Here is a 24697-nt window from a genome sequence, read left to right on the forward strand (position 1 = left end):
TTATAGGGGTATTGGTTGGCTTCCCCTCCACTCTGCATTCACCCTTCTGCACTTTGTGATCTAAGGCAGTGTTTTTCAACCCCGACGACCCAAAAGTGGGTAGCAAGACTATACACAAGGGTCATGAACAAACTTTAACAATGGATTGATTCTCCTTTAAAGAAGAAAAACATTTCGCCGGCTGGCAGAGTTCTAGCCTGAAAGGGGCTGATTGGGCCCCCCTTGTCCTTTGCACTGGGGAGCTTGGGGGTGGGGGGCGCTGGGTAGCTCCAGCCCAGCCCTGTCCAACCACACAGCAGCCATGGCAGTACTTCCTGTGTCCCAGAGCTGCAGCTGCTGCAACCCCTGCTGTCATTTAGACCCAGCCTACATGTGGGGACCTACAGAAAAGTCTGGCTCAATGCTGCTGCCCTGGTTAGAGGTTTGAAAGACAGATGGAGTTGTCCACAGTAATCAAGAGAAGACTAGGCATGGGAAACCTGGGGAGACTTAGGAGAGAGAGATTGAGGTCTCTGTTTTGGCCACAGTGAGCTTAAGCTGATGGCTGCTCATCCAGAAGAGGAAGTCAGAGAAAAGCTGAGGTTTTAGTTTGGATAGGAGAAGACAGGTCTGAAGTCATGAGGTAGGTATGCGAGTGATCAGCCTAGAGCTGGTAATCAAAATTGTGTTTACAGAGGAGATTACTGGAGAACAGATGTAGGAGAAGAGAAATTTATGAAGACCAGAGCCTACTGGATGCACCTCCAGAAAGCTGAAGAGATGAGGATCTTGCAAAACACATATTGAAGCAGTGATTGGAAAGCCAGAAGAACCACCAAGGAGGACAAGATTGCATAAAGTGCACATGTGTGTAAGAGGCAGCTGACAGGTTGAGGAAGAGGATGGAGTCGTGGTTCTGACCTTTGACCTCTGTGACATCACTAGAGGCTTTGACAAAAGCAGTTCCAACTGAGTGTAGAGGGCAGCTGCTGGTTTGGGGGTAGGGCTGATCTAGGATGGATTTGGAATCGGGGAATTCCAGACAGCAATTCTAGACCTCCACCAGTGAGCACTGAGATGCAAAAGAGAGGAGACAGGGTGGGAGGTGAAGACCCCAGCGGGTTCAAGCTGCTGGGCTGCATATTGGCTATTGGACTGGTATTGGCCGATATGGCTGGTTAATAATTGGCCATCAGTATCTACCAAAAAAATCTGCACCCCTAGCAAAAGGAATAATGGTCAGTTTATGTTCGCTATCCAGGCTGTGGGAAAAGCATAATATCACAGCAGAAATAATGAAGAGGCAATTAGATCAGGTTAACTCTTGAGCATTGTTAGCTGCACAAGAAGGGAATTTATTGAAAACATTATTTTCAACTTGATGTTTAACTCGTGCTTTAAATTCTAATCTCCTTCCCTACTATGACATGCAAATTGACTACCAGCACTAAATGCACGCTGTAGGCTTAATATGTTAGACATTTCTCCAACTCACACCCATCTCAAAAGTCTCTTTCTGTTGTGCAAGTAGTAAATTAGAAGCAAAAATGCAAGCAGGAAACAATTTAAATCTATTTGCATATAAAATGTGTAATTTGTTTGCTAGATATCTTATGCTCTTGCCACCCAGATTTTCTTCCTTTTCTTGCTTATTCTTAAGTCAGAAAAGTAGATAGGTAATGACTGGTGGAATTCAAGCTGCTTGGAATTTTTTCAATAAAGCAAAGTTTCATTAAAAATGCCAGCTTATTGAGGGCCCCAAATTTTTCATTTGAAACATCTCAGATATGATGAACATTCATTGGAGCCTTGGTGGATGTACCCAGGGGCAGGGATCCCTGAAAACTCACTCAGGTTTCTCAGTAAAATTGACACGTTTGTCAGTTTCATCTGCCATTGGCTATCGAACTGGCAAGCATGTCAAATTTACTAATTAGATTCAGGATTCAGACTGCTTCCAGTTTGCTAGAGATTTCAGAAAATATGCCTAGGACTGAACCAAACAGGTCTGCAAAATAGCCCTCAAATTGTTCTACAAACTTGACACTACTTTCCAGCCAGCTGTGGTTGGACTTGGGATGTGGAGGGTAGGTTACATAACTATTTATCTGGAGGGACTAGCTTCACTTTATTCTGGTCAGACACAAAATGCCTATAGAATCTAGTGTGAACAAAAATGTATCCTGCAGTGTTAGGAGCAGGCAAATTCTAACACTAGTGTTTGTTTGTAGCGGAGACACGACAACACAGAAAAGAGTGCTAAGGAACCCTGGCATAATAGACACTGTGTACTAAAACACAGACATCACTGTGCCAAACTACGAATGACTGGTTTGGAGTATTTGGAGCCAGAGATCAACAATGATCACACAGTATGGCCACATGAACAGTACAAGAGCCTACACAGTAAAACAGAACAAATTTCAAAACTTAGCACCCTGTAAAACCTGCAGCAACAAACATGAAGGAAGGGAGGGCAGAGGAGCAGGGCTGTTTTAATCTGCTTTTAATTACTTGGCAGTCATGCTTTAAAAAAAAAAAAATCACCTAAACTTACCTGTGTAATTTTAGTTGGAGTTATTCTCCACTTCCCTTTTAAGCCCAGCGTGCAGTGCTGCTAATGCTGAATGGCTGTTTTGTTCCAACTCTGCTGGAGGCTGCGTTTCAGCAGAAAAAGGAGCATGAACTCCTTTGTGGCCTTCTTCACTCAACGGCACATATCACCCTAAACTGCTCTCAGGAAAGGTATTGTAACCCATCTGTGGCTACCTACTATTTCACTGTTATATCATTTAGGGGCAACATACAGTGACTGAAATTTGTGGAGACAGAACATAGACCCTTCTATTCCAGAAACCTTGGTGTCTACTATGTGCATTAAAGGAGAACCTTTTACCCCTGGGCACTATGTGGCCTACAACACAATTGAGTATTTCAGATCCCATACTGTGCAGTAGTAGTAATGAGTTTCACTTATGGTACATAGAAGTTAATTAAAAGATGCAAGGTTCAGACTAATTACTACAGACTTTTTTTCCTTTAAACAGTGTCAAGCAGTTACAAAGAGGCTTAGGCATTTGAGCAGAGCTAAGTTTCTAGATTACATCTAGAGGTTAGAGCATAGGGCTGAGGCACAACTAATGGCCATGATACTCAAGCTTTTGGTCCCATGGGTTAGATGAGTAGTTCAGGGCCTGTCTGCAGGCTGGATCAAGTCCTGTGCTGTGCAGCCTCCACCCAGCCCTGGATAGAGCTCCATGTGAGCACAAACCTGCCACCAGGGACAAAATATTGCCCATGGGTCTGGGGGTTGAGCACCGCTTAGTTATGGGATCAATTTCTAGCTCCACTGGTGACTGACTATGTGACCATGGGCAACAGGACAACTACTGCAAGATCCTGAAGTCCTCCCATCTCTTGTTACAAAACGCACATATTTGTCCTACAGGGATGCTCTCTACGGTTTAACTTGCGCATGTGAAACCCTTCGAGCAGATACAAGAATACTAAACAGGGACTCGTTTTGCAGTCTCACTGGAACTCGCCTTCATGCCAGCTTTGGTTTTTCAAAGTTGGTAGGAATCACCTCATGCCCAAGATGAACCCCCTCCCTCAGGCACCAAAAGATCTCTTTCACTTCCCCATGACTCATAAAGGCATTAAAAAGGTGCCTTAGGCAGGTACCTGGGAAAGGTGCCGTAACAAGCAACAGCCTGGTCAGCCCATATAAAGAACAAGTCTATGCAAAAAGACCACAGAAGCAGGACTGCTAAAAGGGGTGACAACAAAAGGTTCTGGGTTAAATATTCATCCCACTGCATTACAAAGAATTTGACATCGACTACAGCAGAGCCAGGAGTTCTGCATGTGTCCCTTTTTTTGACGTCCATTATTTTAATGGCTAAGAATAAGCATTAGCAAATGTCCATTTAGCAAGTTGCAGGAGCAGACCTGCCAAGGCAGCACTGAGTGCACAATATAACAACAGTCTGAAAACAGACATTTGGGGCTCTGCACGCACAGTTAAGTAGCATCATCTAACACTGGGTCCAACTGGGCCACAAGGAATCTCACTGGCACAGGGCTTCCCCACAGGTTGCTGGCTCTGGGCCACACTTGGGAATGCTATTTTATTCAGATTTATACTATGCCAGTAATCTGAGAGCCCTGTTGTCATCAGGGTCTTGTCCTGCGCTCACTGATGTCAAGAGTTATGTCAATGACTCCTGTTGAAACAGGATTAGCCACTGGGCAGTTTTCATATTCAGGATCACTTGTGTGGTCCGGACCTAGATCTGTAAAGCCAAGAATACAGCGAGACACTCTTCTGACATTAAGAAAACTCCAGAGAATTTTCTCTCAACGCTGGACTTGCAATTCAAACTCTGGGCCACTGACTGGGATTAGAAAAGGAACACAAAATGGGACAGGGCTGGAGCATAGTCATAAGGGAAGTGCCAGGAGGAACCGAACAGCAGGATGTGAAGTAGGATGTTTTAAAGAGAGGCAGCTTGGGTAGCTGTAGGCAGCAGCACCATGGAACACTGAAGATGTTGTGGCAGAAGACCACCTCTGTTTCTCCCCAAAAACTCTGCTCTGTGACAATTTGGTTAGTATGGGCCCTGCAGAGGGTACACACCCTACCCTCTCCCTTTAGGTAACCTGAGTTGGATATGTTCCTGAGGGAGGGGGGAAACCTGCTCTCTCTGCCTACCTGGCTGGCATCACATACCTGGGTGAGGGACTTGGGCTCCTTAGTGGGCTAGAGACTGCCAGTCTGCCCAGCAACCAGTGACGCATTTCAAATTGGTTGGCTGGCAGCCAACAGGTGCTGGCCTCCATTGGAGCAGTAAATGAGGTCATAAGGGCTATGTAAGTTAAGGACTGCCCAGGAGGGAAAGCAGTAGCCATGATGAAAACTCAGAGAGAAGAGCTGGACCATCTGAAACTTGGTCTCTCTGGAAACTCATGATCGAGGAACTGCCTGCCTCCAGAGGGAATCTTCACCTGCCTCTGGATGATGCTTGTGAGTGAGCTACCTGAGATCTAACTACATATATAGCTTGCAGTAACTCAGATGTGTGATCAAAGGCTACCCCAGCTACTCTGTTTGCTCTCTGGGATTTCTCTGATACTCAACTCTGTACCCTATTCCAACCCTACTCCTTGTAACCAATAACATTCTTTGTACCTAGTGTGGAAGACTTATTGGGAGTAGGTCTAGATTATGCCTTGGGGTCCCCTTGATTCGGCTAAGGAAGACCACTACTTGTGCTTCCAACTGAGGGAAGCATCCCAAATTCTTGAAGAGAGTCACGTACCCTCAAGGGCTACTAGGCCTGTTTCCCAGGAGACACCATGCCAGGATCAAGCCCATCCCTGGGCGGTATCAGCAATACCCCCAGGCTAGCGGGTGCACTCCAGGAAGGGGTCGGCTAGACACAAGGCACCCCCAGAGAGGCACTCGGAGCCCGGAAGGTGGTCGGGTGCACTGAGGTGGGTGGTTCAGCACAGGAGCACCCCGTACTGGCCCGCCACAGATGTCATGTCTTTAACTTGAAAGAATCCGTTTGAAGGTATTTGCTGTCCCCTTTTTACAAGAAGTGGGGATCTTCAGAGAGGAACGTGAGTGGCTGTAGGTAGTTTTGGAGGACAGCTGGCTGTAGATCTCTGTGCACATCAAGAGTACTTTTGAAAGTGCCCTTCTGGGTGATGCTTATCATTATGCTCACTCATTATGAGTGAGCATGATGTCACCTGCGTCAGGTTGTTCTATACAGGTCGGCAGATGGTGCTGCATTTTGGTGCCCCCTTCAGGATCAGGCAGTCTGACACTGGAAGAGCCCTGCCTGATGCAGTCATTTGGAAGAGCTTAATTTAGCAGATAGATTTGGAATGAAGGAAGCATGCAGAGGCACTGGCCTGACATAGAGAAGATTCAAAGCACTCGGGAGACAGAAATGCTTTATACTTCTGGGTGCTGGGAATTCTTTTCCCTACGTCCCTTTTTCATGGGGGATAGTGTAGTAGTTTTATGGCCTGAGCAGACTGAGGCTTTAGAACAGTTTTCAGATATTTTTATAGGTTTAAAAGTTTAATAGCTATAATTTCTCTTCCTCTCATACACACACACACACGAAAAAAGTTTGTTTTTAACTAGACCTTTCTAAAGCAGTTTTTTGAAAAACATGGCACAAACAAGTTACAGGGCAACTGGCATTAAGTTCATATGACTGGCACTTGGCTGGGATGACCTGCATGATGCACACTCCCATACTTGTGCCCAATTAAATTTTTGTACAATATTGCTCAGAACCACAGTGAGAAAATAAGAGACTGTTCTTGCCTTCTCCAGTCATGGACTAATGAACTAATAATTCCAAGTTAGAAGTGTAGGGGAGATGCTTCCTGCTGCTCTGTATATCTGCTTTATTTTACTTACCTTATCTTGCACAAAGAGCTAAACTGGAACAGTTTATCCCTGAATGAAACAGAACTAAATTACTACTGCTTAGTTGCTTCTTACTGAGATGTTGGGATTGTAATCCTGATCAGGAGGCCCCTTACAAGCGTTCGAGCATCTCCACTTTCTGTGGATAAGAGGTTAAGCATGAGAAGTTCCCAAAATCCCTTGGTGTAACTCTTGATCGAAGCCTCACCCTTCATGAACATCTATGGAATGTTGCTAAAAAACCCAAAAGCACGAGTTAACCTTGTGCACAAACAGGCTGGAATGACATGGAGAGCAAATGCAACCATGCTTCTTATGGCCACTCTAGCACTTTTTTCTTGGGCAGCAGAATATTGCTCCTCAGCCTGGAACAAAAGTGTGCACACAGATTGCAGATTACAGCAGGAATGCTAAAAAGTACACCATTGCCATGGTTTCTAGTCCTAGTGAATGATGCACATGTGTTAGGGAATACTGTAAGGCAGGGGTGGGCAATTATTTTGGGTAGAGGGCCACTTACTGAGTTTTGGCAAGCCATCAAGGGCTGCATGACAGGCAGCCCAGGGCAGATAAATATTAATTTTCTAAATTTTTTTTAGGGGCCCCGTGAGCCAGATAGAATGACCTGGCAGGACGCATCTGGCCCCCAGGTCACATTTTGCCTACCCCTGCCATAAGGCCATCAGTAACCCAAACCTCCCAATCAATAAAGACATCTCTACACTACCACCAGACAGGCACAGATCTAGAAAAACCTTATGAAAATACACCAAGCAGCTCTATGATGATAACAAGAGCATCGAAGAACAATGGAAGGAAGCCTGGGCAAATACCAACGTGTAGCAGAAGTCCATTGTTAGTGACCCTACAATCCCCCAGCCAGGATGTGACCTACCAAGAAAGATTTGGTCTTCCCTGAATTGCATCCAGACACTTATGGAAAATGTGGACACCTACTCCATAAATGGAGAATCAAAGAGTCTGGGCTGCAATTATGGTGCAATTTTTCAGACAGTGCAACACATTGTGAACGATTGCCCAATTAGGTCATGCAGCTACCCCGAAGCAGTCGAATGGCTATCAAAATTAGATATTAACCTATGAATGTTGTAATCCTAAAATGTCATATGAAAGAGAGAGAGACTGAGATATGAGATGACATACAAACAGTTTTCAGAGTAGCAGTGGCCCAGCTGCCCCTCCTCCCCACTTTCTTTTTACCCAGTATAAATTTTTCATCTGTCCATGCCTCTTCCCCCTGCTCAAACCTGTCAGGCATACATATGAAATAGAACAGGAAGGGCTAAAAAGGATGAAAGATTTGATGGAAAGAGATTGGGAGAGAGAAATGTGGTTTAAAGAGGCTCAGTAGTTAGCCTGAGGATATCGATAGGGGTCATATCATAGCCACACTGGAATTTTGGAGGCAGATATGTCCTGAGCACAGATTTAAGGAGGGTCCTGACAACTACAGAAGGAGAATTCTGAGACACTTCAAAGTATATTTGAGTCAGGGATCCTCATTCAAGGAGGATGCGGAGCTGGTGTAAGTAGGCAAAACCATCACACCAATGGAACTACATTGGAGCATGTCAGGGAATGACAAAACTAGTGGTACTTATTCAATTTCCATCTACTGGAGACATCATAATCCAATGCCTAATACATACAGACCATGCAGAAGCTCAGAATGAGTGTGCATGTTCTCTTGGACTCCTAAGGTCTGGTTACTCTCCTGGTGGCCATGGCTTTTCCTTTATTGTGTGCAAAGCATGGAACTAACACTTAAGTCTCACCAATACGCAGAACCAGAATGAGAAGTGTCACTTGCAGATCTTCCCTCTTGATCAACGGTAAAAGACAACAGTGGGATTGAGGTTTGTCATCCTCGAGCAACTAAGTTAATACTTACCTGAGAGGGACTGTTGCAGTTGGAGTTCCTCTCGGGGCTTTCAATTCTGACTTGCTGTGAGAGCAGGCTCATGCTACTGTGTCTGCTATACTGTGAAGGTTTTCCTTCCACAAGGGGAAATTAAAAATATTCTGCAGTATGATACAAGAGTACCGTGTCTTCTCTTCACTCTGCAAAATTTAAACCTTGGTGATGGGCCAAACTGGACTATAAAGTCTGTCATGTTGTCCCACAATATTTATTTTGAGCCTGAATTCTCTACAAAAGTCACCATCACTTCTGCCAGTATGCAACACCATTAGGCAGGCAGCCCTCTGCATGGCTGACAACTTGGCTTATATTTAGGGACCTACCAAATTCAGGGCAGCTGCTCCCAATTTCACAGTCCAAGCATGGTGCCAGTCACCATTTTCAAGGTGGACCATGGCAGCCCCCACACTATGCCTCTGATTGGCCGAGGGGCCCCAGAAGTTCCACCCCTGGGGTGGGACAAAACTTATGGGGTCCTTCAGCCAGAGGGGTCCACTGTGCTCTGCCCCCCGGTCTCTTTCTCCATACTTCAGGACACCAGGGCTTCCCACCCTTTTCAGGTTTCACAGCACTCTTCCCTGCCCCCTGCTGTTTGCTGCCATTTTGCTGCTTTTTTCTGCAGTCCCTCCACTTCAACAGGAGTTGGGGTTTTTGCAGGCACCTACCAATTTCACAGTTTCCATAAAGATCATGAATTCGGTAGGTTCATACTTATCTTTATATTATTAGATAGGCACCGTACCTAAATGTAAGGGGAGGAAAGAGAACTGAACTACAATAACAAGCTGAAACAGTATAAAAAGCAGTGATATTTTAATAAAGTGTTTTCATCTCCATGGTAGTGAATACATTAGCTGTGAACTACATTCTTTTGGTTAACAGTGTTTTCTCTCACTGCTACAAGAAACCACTTTCCAAACAAAAAGCACAATGCACTGCTTTAATAAAAGGCTCACTCATAAATAGCAAAAGAAAGCTGTTAGATAAACGTAAAGCATTTTACAAAGCTGTTTATTAAAGGCAAATGAGTCTGATATTCATGTGAATCTGAAGACATAATGATAAAACAAATCTTAGTAGTTAAAGAATCAAATTATTAAACCCAGAGAAAATATGAATAAGTAGGTACTCTCAGTTTATAAAAAGAAATACTGAAAACACTGGAATACTATCAGATTCACTTAACATCACACAAAGATTTTACATTTGAGGCATCTGTATTCAGAGCACCAAGTTACAGTATTGTTACACATTTGTTCCAGCCAGCCAGGCTGGCTGAACATAATTTTAAAAAGTTAATCCCTTAAATTTCTAAGAGCGGTGAATTTGGATGGTTTGTCATCCATTATTTCATTTAATCAACTAGAAAACCTCTATTTCTTCATAAATTCTTCCCAAATTAAGGGCTCATCCTCTTAACAAGATGACAATAAAAAGTACACTTTATACTACACATTATATACTGAACAAGTAATGTTATATCTCCATAAATAATTGTTTGAGCCCTCAGATGCCACTACATCTTGCATTTCACCTGTATGCAACATGCAGAGAATTTCTTAAAAACTATAAAGCTTAACAGAAGTAGTCAGTTTTATTTAATTGTTTTAGCTGTAAGTTCCAATGTATTTTTGGCTAAAAGCCAGACAGCATCTGAAAGAAAAGTTGGCACACTAGTTTTGATTGTACATCTGTGGTTAAAGATGCAATCACATTCTAAAACAACCCTTTCACTCTTTAAATGCACAAGAAAAGGTCAAACAGCGTCAAACAGCTATTTCTAGAAATTTTGTCATGATGTTGTAAAGATGTCAAAAGTGTATGAAAAAAGTAGAAAAATAGACTTAATGTTAAATATTGCTGAACAGGATAATCATTACATCTTCTTTTAATGGCACTGTGAACATTTAGAATCCTGATACTTACAAAGAAGTTTTCAATAGATTACAAATGCAGCATAGTAATCATCCCAGGCCCCAAATGTTTACTAGTAGATTCCAAGCACTGTCTATATTATAGAAACATATTTGAGAGACATTCTCAAGTGCTACGGCTTATATATTTTGTAAAGTTTATATATTTTGATTAAGTGAGTTAAAAAAAACAAAATCATGGCACTTAAATACAGCTTTAAAAATATTGCGTAGATTTTATATGAAAGTAGCAACTGGAAAAAATGGATTCATTTATCAGAAATTCTATGTAAAAAAGTATAAAGTTAAATTCATGCTGCCTTGCTTTGAGGAGAAATAAGTGGTTATACAACACAAATAAAAGAGGTTGCACAGTTCTAATTTATCTGAACAACATAGATTAGAGCAACATTAGACAGAGGGATCATAAACAAACAGCTGCCCTACAATTTAATGGTCAAAACAGCAGAAAAAAAGTCAGATATCAAAATAACATACAGATACAGATGCAAATGTTATCTCTTCATGTATTCTTTTGGAGTTCTAAATAAAATTAAGCACTTAGCTACATATGCCCAATTAAAATCAGAATAAAAAAGGATTGAAAAGGTGGTTACTAATATGACTAATTTGAAAGGAATACATTTTACCACTGAAAGCAGGGAGTTTGATTACTTCTCTATAGTGAAGATATGAAATCATGTAGCTAAATTGATTATTAATAATAATAATAATAATAATAAGTATTATAAAATCATAGACTGAACATGGTAAATAAGAATCAGTGTGAAAATCTAGTTATTGTTTTGAAATTGTCATTAGAAAAATATTCTAATTATAAAAATAATTTGAATGTCAGCACAGAATAAGCAGTATATTTTCTTCTTACAATCAGCCTTAGGTTTTAGATTTTTGGATGGAGGCTTGTTAAAGAAAAGCATATATAATTTCTCAATATATTATCAATAGTGTCTATATAATTTAATATAGAATTAGACAAATATGCAACAAGACAGTAAATTACAAGTGATTAATACATTCTGTAAATACTATTACAGAAATGCAGTTATGACAGATGACAATTTCAAGCACTGATCAGCTGGTTACAGAAAAATACAAAATACATTTGTAGCCTAAGTCAATATCGTTTTCTTTCCACTCAGTTATTCCATCACTACACAAAACTTGTAGAGTGTGTGTGTGTGTGTGTGTGTGTGTGTGTGTGTGTGTGTGTGTGTGTGTGTGTGTGTAAAAAAAAGAAATAAAAAAAAAATCAATGGATGTGTTTAGCAGGCCTACTAATTACATTTACTGGATCAAAATCTGTATGATTTGGCTTTTTTCCCCATTCTTTTATTTAAAAAAATGAATTTAAGTAGCCAAAACCTAAATGGGACATGTGGTGACTGAATCCTATGTCTCAACCTAGCAGCAGGGCAAGTGAAATGCTTGTCTTAAGTATTTGATTCTTTCTACATCCCTATTTGGGAGATTCTATTACTAGTACAGACCCTAATTAGAAAGGAAAATTTAGAAGGGCAAAATGCAAGGGCGGAAATTCTGCTTTTTAAACCCTCTTGAAAATGAACAATTACATAAATCATCAACAGTCTGTTGATTCTTGACACAAGGTTTTGCATTTAAAAAAAAATGAATACATAACTAAAGGTAAAGGCAGGAACCTCCAGAGTTTATCAACAGTTGCAGCAGTCATTGCAAGGAGTCTTTTGTTAGAGAATGCACTTTGGAATGTGTATCCACATAAACAAAACACACATGCACAAAAATATGCTTGACTAGAACTCAAATGATTTGTCTTTCTGGTCCATAGATGATGCTCAGGCAACTTTGGTTTTGATTACATAGCCCAACTGAAATGTACTTAATGAACATTTAGAAAAGAACCTCACCTCATCCCATTCCTTCTCATTACAGAAGAGTTGACACAGCAGAATTACTAGCTATGTCACAAAACCCACTCCATTTTATAAGGAAGAGGATAACTGAGTTTGTAATCTGGCTTTGTGGGAAGGATGCTAAAAGAAAAAACCCCAAACCCAAAACCTTTTTAAAAAAAACCTAAAAAAATCATTTATGCACGTGGTAAAAGAACTGCTGCTTTAAGCTACTGATACCAGATGACCATTAGGTTATTTAAGAACCTGCCTGTGGTTTGTTTTGCTTGGAAAAACTATGGAGGCACTTGCTGCCCCTCTATAATATAATGCAAGTTTTCTTATCCTTGAAAGGGTTTTCGGAAGTAGGTATGCCCATTAGCAAAGGATCTTTCTTGGCATGTTCTTCACAATAGCACATTAAATCTGCTGAGGCTTTTGACACCTAAAGAAAAAATTAAACAAGTCATAAAATGGTAAATATTCCAGACATGCTGTAATGTGATTAAATGGGCTGAGCTACAGTGACTGTTTTGCACATGGAGGAACAGGGTTGGAGAAATCAATGTATCAATTAGGTTCAGAGGCAAGGTCACTAAACTCTATGCAAAGTGCAAAAAGTTTCTGGATTTTGCTTATTAGACTGATGGACTGGCCTTTGTGATGTTGAGAGAGAGGGTGGAAGAAAAGGGAGAGCTAGGTACATATTTTTAAATGTAATTTGGGACAAGTTTGCAAGAGCAGAAAAGAGTAATGTTCAACTTTTGTGAGATTCAAACAACAGCTTTAAAACCGAGTAGCATGTTCAGAATAATACACTAGCCTTCCAGTATGTGGATTTGGTCCTTAGCCATTATAGTCAGTAAGTACTGCCATATTTGTAAGAGGCTTACAGTTTCTAGGAAAGAGATGCAGTCTTCCCCTTGCTTGTTCTTAATGTTCAGCTGACTAATATATGCCCCTATATATCAGGGAATTAACTGGTTTGCTGGCCTGTGGAAAGGCACTTGACAGCTAATACTTGTTAAAAAACTGGAGTGAGATGGGTAAGAAGCAAAAATCCACATCAAACTGGGTGAGATTTTTAGTTGCACAAGACTATTATTAAAGCTTGCCCCCGCCCCTCCCTTTTTCTTAAACTCCAATTTAGATATGTCAGGTCTCATCTCCCTTTCTCTTTCAAAAGCCCTACAGATGCCTACAAAGATAAAGCTAACCATCCCAGCAGAATCAGGCAACTAGTATGCTAGATAGTAAACTAACTAGGGAAAAAGAAAACCACACCCACTTTTAATTATATTTCACCTTCCACCTTCTGCAGGCATATTAAACATTTATATCATAAGTTCACGACAGGAAGATTTTGGTGCTCCCACAAGGCCATTAAGCAATGGCTTAACCCAGGCAGGGCAAATGGGGCCAATTCAGTGGTTGCTGGGTGGGGACAGGACACAAATAAAAAAGCAGCTGTTGCTGGTAGCCACACAATGACAACTGTGATGGTGGCAGAAACTTGAAGTTGCCTCTACCCCTGTACATTGGTGCTTAGCTGCATCCCACTAAGTGTCCAATGATGCTGTTGGTGCTGCTATATTTTAAGGTAACAAAAAAGAATCAGTTAAATTAAGTACCAGCTGTTTGAGTAAAAAAACTACCATAATAAAGAGCTATCCTATCCAATGGGATTATACATAGGGAGTTTACTAAAATATAATGTCCATATTCCATACAGATCATGCAGAAATAAATAAGAATGAGTTTCTTACCTTTATTCTTTCTATTGACGCTTCTAGTCTTAGCTGCTGAACAGTCCTTCGGGCCTGAGCTATATTGTTTGTGGTGCTAACTGTTTTGCTAGACATTTTTAATTAAGTCTTTGAAGTTCTGTCAAGAAAAAAAAAAGGATTTTTTTAATGGAATGGTAGCTTAATCTATCTGCATGGGAAGTGTCCACATTCATGAACAGTAACTAAAAGGTTTACAAAAAGTGTTTACACATCTTAAATTTTACAGCTTAAATACCATTAAAGAGCCTATATATTACAGATTAAACTATTACATTCCTTTTTCCAATTCTCAGAGCATTAATACAAACTCCATTAACAGGTGGTGTTGTTTATTTCTTTTTTTTTGCATTTAGCTAATGGAATAAATATGTTCCTAATCAAAGATGCAAAATATTCAGAAATATGTCCATATGCTCATTTTAAACACAGACATTTGCACAGTAGCTTATGGAAAACTGCTGTGAGCTATACACTAGCTAGACTGAACCACACACTGCACTCACTTCAAAGCCTATTACTACTGATTATCCTGGGATGATCTCTGCATAGCCTTGAGCAAAGGCTGGGGTGTAAGAGGCAATGTGTCAGAGACAAACACTTCCCCTTTGGCTCCCTTCTATTGTTGATGCAGGTAGGGAGTTTTTTACAACAGTTTCTACAGTGCATGTATACTTTCTTCCAGCTGGTTCATATGATCAGGAGGGGGAGACAGAGGCACAGGCACTGTCCACTTGATTGCTGAGAGAAGGGAGGAATATCAAGTATGGAATCCCTGCTCTCTCCTCCTTCCCCCCAACTTAATTGCCACACAACATATGTAAACTTTTGTTTGGATTCTGCAGCAGCTCAGGGACAGGTTTCCAACTCCTTAACGCGACCAGACTTAACAGTCGAAGTGGAGAAAAACGTTCCCAACCCTGCACAGAACCAGATGCATCACTGGTAGAGAAGTAAGCAAACTCTGGACTGATCATACTTTTCTTCTGAGAACTCAAAGCAGTACGTGCTGAGTTCTGACAGTCTCACATTTGAACACCACCTGTGAGCAGAAGACACTTGCTCAGTTTGTGACAGATCTCAGTTGCATGACTGCAATTCTCTCAAAGCTTTTGCAGACCGACTCCACAGTGCATAATGCTAGTCTCAATGAAGAGTCCAAGTGATCCGAATGTAGACCTTGATCACAGCTTTGTTAAAAACCCTGACTAATCCAACTACAGTAAAGAAGAGCATTTCTTTGGCAGCCAAGCACAGGAACATGAGACCTCCTCCCAGCATCAAAGACACTCTGACATAACCGTTGGCTAAGTAGTCGATGAGAATCTTGTGTGTAAGACCATACTTAGACAAGAGAGAGAGAAAAGTGTCGCTGTGCCAGGGACAACTCACCAATAGCCAAGGCTAAGAGAGAGAAACTGCCATCTAAACCCAAACTGCAGCACAAGTACATCATTAAGTGTGAGTTTTGCTCAGCCTGCTATTTTCAGTACTTGCCCAGCTTTGTGGTGGTCTCGCAACAAAGCCCTTACAAAGGTTTCTTGATTGTGTCTACCTAAATGCGTTCAATTATGTTCAACTGTAATTTGTTACTTTGTTAATTTGTACACCATTCAAACTTTGAAGATCTAGTAAATCCTGGAGCACCATCCAACCGCCCTGGCCTTATACTTGCTTACTGCAAAACTAAAAAGACATCTTATTGTGATTGAGCCATTCTCGGTTTATGTGGAAGATTACTGGATTGCTTCAAGACATCCCTGACCAAAAACTTGTTTTCCGTCTTACTGAGACACAGCTGTTGTAAGGGCTTCCTTCTACAAGATGTAAATACCTCTGATTTATCATCAGTCCCTTATGACTATAATCCTGCTGTATAGGCGCACTTTACAGGAAGATAGGAAAATATTTCCTGATCCTAATTGTACATAAGGGACACAAACACAAAAGGTTATCCTCTGCTAAGTGGCAAGGGACCATATCCACTCAGTAGAGCAGCTACTGTTATGTTTTTGTCATAAAAGGAAAGTAAAAATAAAGCACACTGTCAGCCCAAGCTAACCACTAACCAAAGAAGTCAGTTCACAAAGCCTGGACAGATTGTGACCGCCAGGTCTCGAGTAAACGGTCACGTGCTACCTTGGCTCGTGCACGGAGGGATATACTCCCTGCAGCCTTCTCATAAAACGCTGTGCTGGTGTTCCCTCCGCAGGTAGCTTTCCCCTATCTCGCCTGCCACGACTTGAATGTTTCCTAGTGGTGGGGAAGTGGCTATCCCGGGGTCTTCCACAGCACAGGTGTCCTGGTGGTCACTAGCGGGGCTCTGCCACCCCTACACCCTGTCCTCACACCACCTCAATGAGTTGTTCCGAGCTCGCGACCCTGTACCTCTTCCTCTGCTACCGTAGAGCCTCACGACTTAATACCTCTCTTTGGATACCACCTTCCGAGGCCGATGGGCTTATTCCGTCTTGTGTTGTGTTTGTCAGCCTTACACATGGGGCCTGTGCTATCCTGTGAGAAGCTTTGCCCTGACCTCAGGCTCAACGGGCCGTCTAATGCATTTTGCACCGCCTCTCCTACTCCTCGACCCCTTTTCTCCTCCTCAACCCCTTCACTCGGGGAAACTAAAAAGAACTGTTCAAAAGAAAGAACAAAAACAACTCCCTTCCCAGAGACCCTAGGTGCCAAGTTCCCTACAACTTGGCTAGGAGTGAACCCCTGCTCGGGTTTTCTTTTTTCTTGTCTTCTCCTTCCCTTGACTCTACAGCCCTGGGCTACCTTGCTCCTCTGCTCCCTGTAGCATTCCTATTGGAGACTGCACCATTTCCCGTAGGTGGTCAGCTCCCCCTCTCACTCAGGATGGACCCCTGAGTGCTGTGCCATCTCTCTGGCTGCCTCCACTGTGGCTCACTGTCTGGGTAAGGCTCCTCTTCCCTCTGACCCACACTACTCCCACCTGTGGTGGTAACTCCTGTGTGTTGTCTGTTATTCCCCCTGCCGTTGGAACTTCTGCCGGCAGGCAGAGCCGCTTCCCTCTCTCCTCTGGCGCTAGTAGCTTGTTCCCAACCTTTGAAGGTGCGGCGGGCATCAGGAGCCTCCTTTGGCTCCCCGTTCGCCACTTTCTTCCTAGAGATAACCTTGGAAGGGGCCTGGCATCCCGCATTCCCCGGGTCCTTCCTCTCTCCCCCATTCCCTTGTCCATCCATCTCTTTTATCCCCACCGTACGGGGCTCCCTTGTGACGTCACTGGCCGGCCTCAGCTGAATAAAGGCGCGGCTAATGAGCCACGCGGGCTTTTCCTTTGGTTCCTGTTGTGTCATGGCTCCTGTTGAAGGCAAGTAGTTTTTCCTTATTTTACTCTCACTGTGCGTTTGTTTTTCTCTCCTGGGACACAGATGCATCTTAAATTAATATGGGCATGCTGAAGCAGAGATGGGCTAAAGGCCGAGTTTTAGAGTTTGCAAAAATTTCCATTTTTGGTGGACCCAAATCTCTTACAAAACAGAAATCCCTGACAAAGTCAATTTCAGAAAGGGGACTTCTCAAAAGGAGCACAGTCCCCGTGACCCACAGCTGCTGTATGAAATCTAGCAACTGTGAAACTGAGAAGGACGTCAGTTCTGCTGAGCAAGTGCCCTGGCTTCCCAGGTGCAACTCTGAAGTAGCTGGGGATCTCAGGACTTCCAGACTTCAGAGCATGCTAGCTGAGCTAGCTTGAGCAGCCAGCTGACCATAGAGTCCGGATGCCTTAGGGCCCTAGCCTGTGGCTATACAGAGTGAGGTGGGTCTTGAGCCACAGCATGCAATCCTGTCTCAACTTCCAGGCTTTGATTCCTACTTCTGTACAAGGACTGCAACCCCAGCCCAGGTGAGAACCAGACTCCCAGGCCTATCAAAGTCCTGGCTCTGTGGCAGACAGCCTCTGGCACTCCTTAATATTTAAAAGTCTGGGTCACCAGCAGTTTACCAGGGTTCTCTGGGAACGTAGTCTTTGATTCCCCAATAGTTCAAAATATCCAAGACATTTTAGGTGAAACATTTCAGGCCCAACAAAACTGGCATTTTCTGACAAATTTGAATTAATGGAAATTTTCTGACCAGCCCTACCCTTAAGGAGGATCAAGACATATTCCTGGGCATGTTCTATATCATGATGGATTTAATCACTATTGGAGCTGAATTCTCATTTTAAGCAGATGGTATGGCTTTTCCAAAGACAAACTATACTGTGCTGGAAACCACAGCAACAAAAGACACATCTGTACCTCATGCGCAGAGAAGTATTTGATGAAGAGTTGTAGCCTCTATTATGAATGAAATGCAAAATGAATAATCATATGGTAATTCCATTTAAGGAGCACTAAATGCCACCTGTCATGGTGTCCTAGTTCAGCAGATTGTACTAAAATAAATAACTGAAGTCATATAATTGTTATAGGTGCACTGAAGGATCTGAAACAAATGACATACATACTAATATAGCATGAAGATAGCTTTCTTTATAATCAACCTACTGCCCATTACCCATTTAATTCAAGAATGCCATAAACACTGGATAAATCAAGTATGAGGGTAAGCTGTTTTGTTGCTAATCAAGACACTTTTAGTAACTAGTCTAGTCCCTCTGAATTGAGATGAGGCTCTTAGCCTGAATTCCTAGAGGCAGGATAGTGCATCACCGTTGCTATCACATGGATACATCTGCTTGGTCAGCTCTTATGGCTGGCACTCTGCCAGCTGCAAATGAATCAAGATCAGTGCACTAAACAGGATCAAACAAAGTGGAACACTACATTATGGTGTTAAACATTTACTTTGCAGCCCAATCTCTCCATTTTCTTTTTGACCTAGTTATTTAGAACTATTTTTCTGTACCTTCCTGGAAAGGGGTGAAGAAGTGACATGATTTTCATTTCCTACAGCTGCTGGTTTAGAGAAAATAGTAAAGGATTATAAAAGGCAAAGATGAATGCTTTAAAAATCTGGATGGAGACATTTCTGCTTCCTACAGTTAATTCACACTAGCATGGATCCCTCCCACCAAGTAGTGAATGATCTTTTCTGAACTGACTGGAATTGAAGTTAAAAACCGTTGACATCTCAGAAGATTAAGGCCACTACCCTGGGCTTAGAGACTGCAAGATTTCCCTGTTCCATGGGGCCTCTATTTTAAGTGACTTCCTACAACTTGGTCAAACTAACAATGAAAGTTGTGATCCTGCAAGTCTTCTACAGAAACAACCCCAAAAAGTAAAACCCAATAGGAATCCTGCATGCTGTGGTTAAGCCCAAAAGTAGAATCCCAGTTTAAGAGAGAGCAAGAAATATCTCACCATTTGCAGAAATGCAAGACAACTTGCTTGCTTCTGGTCTGATCCTAAACTTTGGATGTTGTCTGTCCCTTTATTAAATAAGAGCATTACCTTCATTTTGCTCTTCAGCAACCCTCTCAAGGCTTAACAAATCCACTTTTCAGTAGGCTCAAACAACTGATCGGCCTGTCTAGATCAGTAATTCTCTATGAGGGTGCTATGGTGTCATGGGTGCCTCGAGATCTTTTCAAAGATCACTGTTAAGTGTGTAAACATGATGCACAAGATAAACCCTGTTTCGGTGACTTCTCAGACTTAGAGAACAAAAAAAAAAACTCAGTTAAGTTCCATATTCAGAAATAATACATTAAAGTACCTAATTACTGTATTTTCTCCCATACAACATGCACCTTTCTCCAAAACTGGGGTTCATGTATTAAGCAGTGAAGCTGATTTTCTGGTTGGGAAAGAAGGCCTCTACTTTGATTCCTGCTCCAAAGTGCAGCAGCTGTTCAGGCAGCTGAGGGAGTCAAATGACCTAATGGCTCATTGCTCTTCACTCCAGACATTAATAATCATTTCTCCTTTTTAATGGTCTTGACATTCCACTAACCCAGCTAACCTTTCTTGGGGCAATTTTGCAGTTTGCTAGTTGTCCTGGTTTCTCTCCTCCTATTTCACAGCCTTGGAGACTCTTTACCTCTTTTCAAAATCAAAGATCCACCCATGGAGACCAGTCTTTAGGAGCAGCTAAAGTTAAGCCTTAGTTAAGCAGGAAAGGGCAGGTGAGTTAACAGAAGACAGGCCCTGTCTCTGCTCTATGCAGCCAGAACTCTGGAAAAATCTTCTTTTCAGTCTGCCTTTCAAAAACAAAGTGTGAAATATTCTCCGAGGTGCGTTTTATGTGAGAAAAGACAGCAATTAGAGAGGCCTATATAATGGAGTACTTCTTGTGGCATGGTGAATGGAGCCCTGAACTGAGACGCAGGACACTTGGATTCTATCCTGGGTTCTGTCCCCTCCCTGCTGGGTGACCTTGGGCAAGTCACTTTTCTGTGTGCCTCAGATTTCCCCCTTGTAAAGTAGAAGTAATGGTACTGACCTTCTTTGTGAAGCATGTTTGGACCTGCTGTGTAAGAGGTAGATATTACTGGGAACAGACCCCCTGACATAACTTAAGTTATCTCCATTATGCTTACATAATTACAATGGTGAATCAGAAGGCAGTGTAAGATCATCAAAGTCCTGCTGCCATTTCCAATGAATTTAGCAGCAGAACCCTCAGGCTTTAATGAGAGTAGGATCAGACTGCAAATAAGCAGCATACAGGAAGGGAAACAGTAGAGTACAGAGCTTTCGAATGAATACTGTCAGCATTCAGCAGGTGACACAATACAAAAGCTCTTACAGCTGGGAAAATGCCAAATGCGCAGTGTGGAAGAACTCTTTTTAACAAGGTTTTGGCTGGATTAGAAAATGACAGGTAGTGCCTCCTATTAATAGACAGAAGGAACACAGTTTAATAATATAATTTAAAATTTATTTCCTGAAACTTGCATATTAAAAACACATTCCTAATCCTTCTGATCTTGATGGTTCCTTAATGGCTAGTTAAATAGTCAACGGTTTACTAGCACTGACCTACTTTTCTAGTGACTTTTCTAGGTCTTATTTCCAGCAGTGATGAAGATGCTCGGAACTAATTTAAATAATGCATACCGCTCCAAATGGTCGACTATCAATGAATGTGATGAAAGGAGGGGGTTTTACTATAAATCGTTGGGCCAGTCTAAAGATTACAACACTAATCCCACCTTCTGTAGTACAGATAATACAGGGGTTTTTTCCCCAAATGACCCTGCACTGGGTACTGGCCAGAATCACCTGCTATTACTAAAAGGATTCCTATATGTAGCTTTCACAAGCAAGACTGATATAAAGATAATAAAATGTTGGAAGAAAAGACCTGACAATAGCTATATGTTACGAAGGCAGAAATGACAGCAGCCACTCACAATTCCTTCCAATACAGATAGATGTGAGAAAAATGTCATTCAAATTCTGTGACAGAACAACCAAAAGCAGGTGCAGGCCAGGAAGCTCCCTCATTTGAGACTCTCTGGGTCAGGTATCTGAACCTAGACTTGTGCCAAACTTTCAATCCACCGTTTCACAGAAGCTTATTCAGTTTTCATTATGCCAAGAGGAATGTCATCATAACAGAAATGCCAACAGTATTTATTCTGGAACAGCTTGTTTTTAAGAGATTTAGTGCACTACTATTATTTGTAAAATAACAGCACGTAAAATTGCCAATAGAGATTAGACCTCATTCAGTTCACACGATAAGATTCAGTTTCCTATCCTGAAAGATGAAAAAGTGTGGAGCCAAACAAACCAGTGAAGTATACAGAATATAAACTGAAGTGCAGGTTTCAGCACACAACATCCCAGCAGGAGTGGGTGCAGCTTTTACCTCACTGGGCTCAAGATGGGGCTTGGTAAATTCATGAAGAGGACATGATATGGTTACCAGGAGCCTGGACTGAATGAACCTGGAGGTCCTTTTGACTCCTTTTTCCTGTAAGAAATGTATACCGAGACCTCCATAGCTGCACTTCCACATTCAAGAGCAGGGATCTGGGTTTTCCATTTCCCATAGAAAATGGGACAAAACATAGATTTTCTTTTTCAGCTGAGAAAAATGCAGATTTCTCATTTTAATGGAGAAATACATGGATTTTCCACTTTTGCAAAGAGCTCTCTGCACGCTAGCACAGTTCCAGCCTGCAAGGGGCTGGGGGGAGTGGGAGGTCAACGGTCAGGCCTAGGGCGCCATGTGTATGTACGCATGCACATGGCCACCACAGGCAGCCTGGAGAGCAGCTCCCACAGGTACGGCTGGCACAAGGGGGGCAGGGATTGAGGCCCCCATAGGGAGGGAGTTGGGCAGGGCTGGGGCTGTGGCTTGGGGCCATGGCCAGAATGCATAGCTGTAGGGCCCTGGCAGGGAACGGGACAGAGCTGTGGGCAGGGGGAGATGGGCTGGCTTCCAGCTGCCTGTACACACTCTCAGGAGGGCCTGGGGTGGGGGCATGTGCCCCCCAAATTTGTGCATGGGGAGGTGCAGGTGCAGGCTGTCTGCTGTGGGCCCAGGCTCCCCGCCCGGCAGCATGGCAGGGAACCCGAGCCCACAGCAGGCAGCCTGCATCTGCCCTCTCCCCAACAATGGGATCCACTCTGGCTGTGCTGCCCACAAGGGAAGGGGAACCAAGCTCTGCTCCGCTGCAGCAGCCATCGCCTCCTGCAGGCAGCAGCTGGGGCTCAGGCACTGCTGCAGGGGGCTGTGGACCCAGGTCCCTGGCCCTGTAGCCCTGTCAACTGGGGACCACACCTAACAGGCCTGGGGGGCTGTACCTTGAGGGCAAGGGGCCTGGATCTCTGTCCTGATGAGTGAAGGGGGCAGGGGGAATTCTGATTTCCCATGATAAAACCCCCAAAAATCAAGTAGTAAAATTTATAGGAATTTAGAATTAATTTCATTATAGTGATTGAGGCACTGGTAGGTTTCCAAATTGCTTTATAATTGTAAATAGATCAAGAAAAGGTGATATAGGCATCAATTGAACACGTGTTCTTCATACATTAACAATTTTAAAGCAATTTGGAAACCTACCAGTGATCTCCATCTCACACCAACATATCTATATCTATATATATCTATATCTATATCTATATAGTGGTGTTTCACTTTAATTATGGATTTGGGGGGGTGTTAATCAGAGAACTTTTTTTGTTGTTTTTTTTTGTTTGTTTTTTAAATCAGAGAATGTATGATTTTCAAACAGAGAAAACCAGGATCCTTGTACATGAGTGTGCATCTAATCTGCTTTGATTCACACAGAGCCCCTTCACATCCTAAAAGTTGCCCCGTGACCCTCAGTTGATAAGTTTGTACAAATCCATACTGTGCTCAAAGTGAAGAACAAAACTCAGGCAATCAATACACACTAAAAAGGATAATTACAATCATTTTCCCCAATACTCAGTTTTACTCATGTATTTTTACAGTGCTCTAGAAACCTGAAATGTGCTTTTCTCCTGAGTTTGTCTTTTTTTCATTTGATAAATACTGTCTCTTCCCACATTCCCACAATCAACTGCAAATTAACTCACCTCCTTGGGCCAGAGTGTGGAGGGGAGGAAAGAAGAAAGTAGTGAATGAATGCTGTGTGCCACCAATTCTTTTAGCTCTGCAGACCTGTGTTCAAGTCGCTTATAAAAAATGTCTTTGGTCATAAAGCCAAGCAATGGCTCATTCCAGCACAGTTGACCAACATGGCTGAAGAGAGATGCAGGACAAGATGCTTCAGGTCAAGACTGCAATATACTGGCAGAAGTGTAAGCTGAAGCTTGTACAGCAACAGAACTAACTTAGTCTGCCCAAGTTCCCCATTTTCAAAAACAGAAGTCTATTTCAATAATTTATAATGAGGGGAGAGGGGACCTTTAGCATTGATACCTGCTTTATCTGGCATGACCAGGCCTAACCAGGTCTGGGTTTGTTTTTGGGAAGTGTGAAGTCTGTGTAATTTGGCAATGAGGAGGGGCAAGGGTTCACTGTTAGCTGATACAGGACTAAAAACAGAATCTCAAACTGTTAGTTGTAACTACCTTCCTGTCTAGTCTAGCATCCACACCACATTGCATTAAAAGCCTTGAAAATAACTGTATCCACTGGCAGATCCAATAATATCTACTTGCAGTGTACGCCATGGGCTCACTGAGAAAACTGTATTGCCCACCTATTAAAATACTATCTGCAGAGCATGCAGTGATTTCATTTGAAAGGACTGTTGAGGAGCAATAGAAAATTTAACTGGCACAGGTCAATGTAAAAATAAATAAACAAATAAATTAAAAAAAATCAGACATAGTAACACTCCAGTTTCAGGCAGGTATCTAAAAAGTAGCATCTACAAAGCAGATATTTGCCTCTTTTGGCTAGGAAAGAGCATGCTATTGACTATGCATGTGTGGTGGTGGAGAAAGAGTATTCAGAAGTGCAACTTTTAATTTTTGAGAAATACAACCTAACTGAAAACATTGCTGAGAACTGAAGTTGAGACGTGCTGACTTCTGTAGTAATTTAAATGCCTGCTACCTAAGGGCTTTCGATGGGGCACATCCACAAAATACTTCCTTTCCAAATTCAAACTAGTGACAGCCAGCCCATTTTTAGAAACAGTTTAAAGGGACACTAATCATCCAGGCATTTATGATGTAGTCAATCACAAACAAAACTCAGAAGTGTTTAAAATGGAAGAAATTGTTTAATATTAAAGACAGGTTACTCCAAGTCTAAACTTTTAAGATGTTCTCAGTCTTAAGTTTGGAGCCAAGTTAAAATGTCTTAGG

At 42.3% G+C, this 24697-nt stretch overlaps 1 protein-coding gene across 4 annotated transcripts in view; it reads right to left on the bottom strand.

Annotated features, from left to right (window-relative positions):
* Positions 1-9168: 9168 nt before the first annotated feature.
* GNG12 (G protein subunit gamma 12) overlaps positions 9169-24697 on the bottom strand; it is a 78579-nt gene continuing 63050 nt past the window's right edge. For all 4 annotated transcript variants that reach the window (XM_059727930.1, XM_059727928.1, XM_059727929.1 and 1 more), the window contains 2 exons: positions 13947-14064; positions 9169-12625 (listed from right to left, as the gene is read on the bottom strand). In XM_059727930.1, coding sequence (XP_059583913.1) covers positions 12500-12625; positions 13947-14042 — 222 coding nt within the window. In that variant the 5' untranslated portion in view covers positions 14043-14064 and the 3' untranslated portion in view covers positions 9169-12499. The remainder of the gene's footprint in view (positions 12626-13946; positions 14065-24697) is intronic.

This window comes from Alligator mississippiensis, chromosome 5, assembly GCF_030867095.1.
Source record: "Alligator mississippiensis isolate rAllMis1 chromosome 5, rAllMis1, whole genome shotgun sequence".
Classification (NCBI taxonomy): domain Eukaryota; kingdom Metazoa; phylum Chordata; order Crocodylia; family Alligatoridae; genus Alligator; species Alligator mississippiensis.